Raw genomic sequence first — 6,703 nt, forward strand, 5'->3', positions numbered from 1 at the left:
GTTATGAGGGAGTTGCAAAGCAAAAATAGGGAAAGCGTAACCGCCGAGGAAGAGTGCCAAAAGGCAGGGGCATATTCGCCATTTCACGCGAATTTCAAATCATGAAATGATGGGCATTTAATGCCCAGCGCAGAAACCAAGGAGAGAGCACCAAAGATAAAGAAACCACGCGTGAAGAACACGAAACACCACTAATGATCTCTTGAGAAGAAGAATAACGCCCCATCTCGGCGAGTAGGACAAACGCGCCTAGCCACGAGTCCCAAAACCTCAAGGCTGGCGCGTTGGGGGCACTATTACGGACCAGCAAGGGTCCAGCCCAGCTAGCTATCGGGTCGGGGCACCACCTCTGACCCAGGCCCAAGACATCCCTCACAAAAGAGGGTTTGACGAGTCAGGTCCTAAGAACCCAACCCAGGGCATACCCGATTTACCATCCGTACAGCCCAGGACACCAGTCGGGCCCGTACCTTCGGATCATGACCCGAAGCCCCGATCCAGGATCCGGAACGACCTGCCCCTCCCACGTGGATTACGACAGCTCATGGAAGCTTCTTGGGCAATGGGCTAGGCTATTCATAGGGCCCGCCCAGCACAGTATAAAAGGGAAGAGGTCAGCTCTCCCCCCGAGGTATGTCACACTTTTACCTAATTCGGCCATTACTTCGTACGAACACTGACTTGACCGTCAGAGTGTCTTTGCAGGTGGCCACCCACCCTCATCGCATCACCTCCGGCGTCCCCAGCTTGTCATCCGCACCACCTTCAATTTCAGGTCAACTCAGGGTCCCAATCACCCTCTCTCGTCAGCACCCGACCCCTCAAGCACCCAGGATCATGTCACATCGAACATTATCCTTGACGGTGTTGTCTACTGCAACGTGACTGGTTTAAGGTGGTGTAGGCAGTGGAAACTGAAGAAAAAGACATTCTAAAGTTGTTTCAAATTTTTTTCTTCTGTTTTGGGGATATATTATTTTTTAAAAAGAATTGGTTATGTTCCAATTGATCTTGGCCAATTTTTTCATTTTAAATATATTTTTAATTTACTTGGTTTTAACCTCTAACGAACTCAAGACAAAAAAAACCTTAAATCGAGCTTGATTGAACACTAGTTCTCCAATTTTTTCAACCCAATTGGCCAGTCCAATTCAGTTTCTAAAATTAGGTTTAAGGTACATATTATTTCCCTTTTTATAGTTTTACTGCATCTGTAAGTTTGCTTCAATCTCTCCTCCTGCATTAGAATATTAAATTAAGTCATGCTCTTTATATAAATGGTACACTTTACAATAATTGAGGGCATTCCCCTTGGATTTGGGTTATTACTTGTAACATTTTTTCTCTTTTTTTTTTTTTTTTTTACTTTGATTGAGATATAGCATATTGAATAATTAAAGATGTTCAAATCTGTAAACAAATGTATATAATATTAATTAAACAATCAAAATATAACAGATGTTATAATTACCCTTTCATTGTAATTGAAGAGTAAATTTTGAAATTCCCAATTGATATTTTTTTTTTTATGTTGGACGAGGCCTAAGGCCCAAAGACGAGAAAATTAAAGAAAATAATCCTGGAGAACGTAGTTCCCATGGAATCAATTCTAATTAGGGGAATAAAAAAGGAAGGTGGACTTTCAAAGTAAAAAACCCCAGATTCCACCAGCTCTTGTCCGTGTTTGGCAAGCATATCGACTCACTGGTTGGCTTCGCAGAAGACATGGTGGACATGCTCCAACTTCTTCATTAACTCTAATTAATCAAACTAAAGACGACCTAATATGCATCTCTTCCAAAGCTTGCAAGAGGAAGCTAACTGCACACTTCAAATTTGACTCCACCATCAGGTTAGAGATTTTCAATTCAACCGCCATTTTAACCTTTACATAAAATTCCCATAATTCCGCCATTTTAACCCTTGCAAGACCTGATGAAGAGCTTTCTAATCCCATTCTGCCTGACTCGTAGCATACGAGTCCATAATTTCATTTAATTTCTATGCATCCAGATTAATCAGAGCTACTTCTTTGAGCTTCTCAAACTCTGGGATCCATAAGTCTATCTAGAAACGAATTTTTCTTTTTTTTTTATGGGAAGAAAGAGAGATTAAAAAATGTAGGATTTACATTTTGAATAACAATAAAATAATAAAAAATAACTATCAAAAAAATTTATTTTCTTTCTATATCACTTTAATCTATATAGTAGAATATCTTATTCTTTCTTCCATCTCCAAATCTCCAAATGAGTTTACTTTTAATACAAAGTATATTTATAACAAAATTTTAACAAATCAAATTAGAGTGACAATATTAATATTTATTTTTAAGTGATATTATTCTTGCTTAGCGGCTCTTTTTTTTTTATATGAAAATAAAATTAGTGATATATTTTAATATTGTAATTTTTTGTGTTTTTCAAAAGTATGGAAAATACACAAATCTAAAGATCCGATTTGTGTACTTTAAATTTTTTAATTTTTTTAACATAAATTCCTCTAATCGATTTCTATACTTCTTACAAATTAGATAGTCCAATTTTTATTTATCTAATTAAACGGTTCCACATTTGAAAATAATATCCTATCAACTTATATTTTGAAAAAACACCATTGCTACTCCAATATAAAAAATAAAAAATTCTCTTTTAGCTTCCAAAATTATTCTATTTTTTTATCTTTCTATTTATGATGCGAGATTCTCACTCTCCCCTCTCTCTCTCTCTCATCACCCCTCTCCTCCTATTACTATCCATCCTCGTATTTTTATAATTAGAATTATTCTTCCTTCTCTCTTTCCTTCCCCATTCTTTCTCTAATTTCAGAATAGCATTAACCTCTTAATTATAAGTCGTACTCCCATTTGTCATATCAATTCAATCAAAGGAGTTAAATACTGCATTTTATTGCTGCCAATAAAGCAATAGCAGTTAAGGGATGACAAACCAACACATAAACTTGGCACTTTAAACTCACGCTAACTATAGCCAAGGGGAGTCGTCAAAATTCAAAAGATGAGCAAAACTTACATAGGGGGTCCATACACTGAAAATTGCAACCATAAATTAAAACTATAAATGAATCAAGCTCTAGAATCAAGGGCCATCATGGTGCTAAGGTTCATGGGATGCATGTAATCGGTTGAACCTGTAAAGATCTGCTGGACTATGATTCGGTTAGCTCTCTCAGAAGGGTGGAATGGATCCCAAAATGCATATAGGTTCCTATTTGGGCACAAGTTTGACAGGGGTGTGCACAATCCAATCCCATTGTATGGGCCTTGTCCGCAACAAGCTATCTTTGATGTAACAAATCCTGTAGGTCCATGCTAAGTATATTAGCTGTTAATATGACCAAGAATTTTGTAATCTAACATGTAATCAACAAAAGGAAAAACAAGAAAATTAACTTAAAAAGGATCAAATATCTTTTTTAGTTTCTAACATTTGAATTAACTCTTAATTTTGTCTTTAATATTTAAAACATTTTATCTTATTAATTTAGTCAAAATTAATTTTTTTTAACAAAAAATATACTTTCTTTCAATATAATTTCTTTTTAGATGACGGCAAAAATCAGATCGTAGTGATTAAAGTAACGATTTTAGTAATTTAAAAGTGAAAATGACATAAAAATAAAAAAATAATTAAAATGATATTTTTAGATGAACAAATTATAATTTTAATCAAAAGATAGTATTACAACAAAATAATTAAAACCGTCAAAATATGCTAAATTTATGGGACGAACCTGTTTATCTATTTAAATGAATAAGTTTTTATCTTCAAATCAAACCTATTTAAATTTTGGGATAAATAAATAAATTTATAAACAAAATAGGTTTTTTGCATTGTGAAAAAAAAATCAACAATTTTGATCAATAATCTCCTTGATCTAGCTCAAAAATCTTTCAACTCAAAATATTTAAGTTTTAGACTTAAATATAGCTTTTTTATCAAAATACTTTTTTATAAAAAATGTAATTTGTTAGACTAATCATAAACAGTCTGAATTAAAAAATTATAGTCTATAAACAAAATAAACTTAATAGGCCTTATTAAGTTAAAGTGGCTTATTTAATAGCTAAAAGTAATATATTTAAAATAAAAATAGAATGTTTTAAAGGTCAAAAGAACCCAATTAAGTTTTTAACCCTTGGTTGTATTATTAGTTAAATAGTATTGAGAAGAGGTTACCATAAGCTTGGGGGTTAAAAACGAAATCCATGTGCATTTGATATGCATTAGCAGCAATGAAGACATCAGAGCCAATCTCTTGGTTGAGTCCTTTGATCATATCACCAAGCTGTGGATTGTATAGAGACGCAGCTCTCTGAAGTTCGACGTCGCATTCGCCGTTTCTGCTTCTCAACGCTAACTCCGCCGGCACACAGCCCATTGGTCCAGTTCCGGTCACAATAACCCTACGAGCTCCCATATCATATAGCCTCTGCATCCATCACATACACACACATAATTACCTCACTTTATTTCGGTAAAAATATTTCCACCAAAAAACAAAAATAATCTTGAGCAAAACATGGTTCTAAATCAGAGATTTTTGTCTTACTGGAATAAAAATGAGTTTTCCTAACTTCATTATTATGGAATTGATAAACATTTATCTCTTCTCTCTTTTTATCGATCCCTTTTAATATTATATAAAATATACAAAAAAATAGAATTTATGACATTTCTTCTTTTAATATTATTCATGACTTTTATGTATCAATTTTACATGGGTATAATTAAATATAAAAGTGATAATTTAAAATTGTATGAGAATTTTTCATCTTCTTGACTAAGATTATAAGGTGAGAAAACCCAATAATTTTGGTTGGTGTCATCACCATGCAAGCAAGTGCATGAAAAACAATCCTCATTCAGTAACTTTCACATAGCCTTTTAGACATGAACAAGAATCCCTCTAATAATGAACAGGTAAGCAAGCTACATTTTTTGCAATTATTGAACTATGTGTACATACACATACAAAGACAATAATATGATATAAGATAAGATCGATTATTCATGGTTCAATTCAAAGATAGATTATTATACCCTGAGAATTAGACGGTACTCAGAAATGAGATAGCGAACGTAATCAGGGAGAGCAAACTGGCGAGATCTAACTGAATAAGGCACCAAATAATAATTGTTAACAAAATCGTTGCCTCCAAGAGTTATGAGAACAAGTCCTTGGTTCACATGTTTCCGAGCACCCTCTACTCCAATGCGTGCACTCAATCTTTGCTGGTAATGCTCGAATAGCTTCAGTTGCTTGTAGATGTGGATTATGTTTAGCTGCCAAAACAATTTCTACAAATTAACCACCTTTTCCACATGTTTTATTTTTATATACTTCCAATAATCAATCAAATTACTCATACACTATTTCTTTTATAAGAAAAAAAGTTTAAATTGTTTTTACACCCAAAATTTACTTGCACTAGCTTAATTTAACATATGTTCTTATAATCTTTTAGTGTCATTTATTAGGTGTTTTAAAACACAAATACAAAGATAGAAAAAATGAAAATTTATTTAAAAATAGACATGTATAAAAACAGTTCAAACAAGATTGTAAAATATTAAAAAAATATAAATAATTAATTTTAAATAGTTAATATTAGTTGAATTTTTTATGATATTTTTTTTAACTTTCATTTATAGATAATTTATGGTTTAAAATTAGAATTTAGAATATATAAGTTAAGATTTAGAATTTAAAATTTAGTGATTAAAATTTAAATTTAGTAAAAGTTAGGTGTTCCCTTAAAGTTAAACTGGGAGAATATTCGGGATGATTCATGCTCTTGAATACATAAAATTGAAATTAGCAATTAATAATAGGACTTACAAATTGAAATCCTGTATCATTAAGAATTCCAATCCCTGCAGATGCAAAATTGGCACCAACAAGGAGCTTCTCTCCAGTAAGCAAAGGGCTCAAATATGGCATTGTAGGCTCTAATCCAAGTTGCTCACCTGACATAATAATAATAATTAACCATATATAGTTCCATGTACATACACATGCACATGCAAATGTTATAATAATAATAATAATAATAGTTAATGTGAAAGAAGTAGTTATATACTGATTATGTCAGCGATGTTTAGGCCATTAGAGAATCGTCCAGTAGGTGTGTGAGTTGGGTAGTCAATCCCATAAGGGGGTGCATCTGCGCGTGCAGAAGTTGCTAAGAAATCATTGTTCCCATTATCCACTAATGAATCACCAAATACAAAGAAAGCCCTTTGATGTTGTGCAGACACACAAACACAACCCAAAAGCATACACAGAAAACTTGTCACTATTGATACCACACAACTTGCCATGCCCAATTCTTGTTTGTACCCTTATTTTTTATGATATGGTGCCTTAGTATATAGGCAAGACGCCATGTGTGTGTATATATAAGGGTTGATTACTACTACTACTACTGTAAAAGAAGAGGGTAGAATTATATTCATAAATGTTCTTCTTCTACCATATCTACTGATTTTGAAAAGCAACCGCCGAATTAAGAAGGAAGTACCACACGAATAATTGCTATATGCTGAATTATTGTTGTAGCAGATATATATGCATGAATTTTAACTAGATTCCATGACATAACGAAAGCTATATTATCAAGGTAAAAAAAACAAATTAAATGACAGCGTGACTAAAATATTACAAGCATTAAAAATACAAG

General features: G+C 33.0%; 1 protein-coding gene across 1 annotated transcript; it reads right to left on the bottom strand.

Annotated features, from left to right (window-relative positions):
- Positions 1 to 2,878: 2,878 nt before the first annotated feature.
- LOC112711012 (GDSL esterase/lipase At5g33370) lies at positions 2,879 to 6,389 on the bottom strand. The gene is made up of 5 exons (XM_025763524.3): positions 6,104 to 6,389; positions 5,863 to 5,990; positions 5,064 to 5,306; positions 4,200 to 4,452; positions 2,879 to 3,318 (listed from the first exon to the last, which is right to left on the bottom strand). Exons 1-5 carry the CDS (start codon positions 6,342 to 6,344, stop codon positions 3,086 to 3,088), a joined length of 1,098 nt encoding a protein of 365 aa, XP_025619309.1. The 5' UTR covers positions 6,345 to 6,389; the 3' UTR covers positions 2,879 to 3,085.
- Between the last annotated feature and the right edge of the window lie 314 nt (positions 6,390 to 6,703).

This window comes from Arachis hypogaea, chromosome 9 (assembly GCF_003086295.3).
Source record: "Arachis hypogaea cultivar Tifrunner chromosome 9, arahy.Tifrunner.gnm2.J5K5, whole genome shotgun sequence".
NCBI classification, from domain to species: domain Eukaryota; kingdom Viridiplantae; phylum Streptophyta; class Magnoliopsida; order Fabales; family Fabaceae; genus Arachis; species Arachis hypogaea.

Bases quoted from the DNA above. Each gene is read 5' to 3' on its own strand.
- LOC112711012 (XM_025763524.3), bottom strand. From the start codon at position 6,344: ATGGCAAGTTGTGTGGTATCAATAGTGACAAGTTTTCTGTGTATGCTT. The intron at 5,991-6,103 runs GTATATAACTAC...TTATTATGTCAG, and splicing joins AAACATCGCTGACATAATCA to GTGAGCAACTTGGATTAGAG. The intron at 5,307-5,862 runs GTAAGTCCTATT...TTGTTTTGGCAG, and splicing joins ATGATACAGGATTTCAATTT to CTAAACATAATCCACATCTA.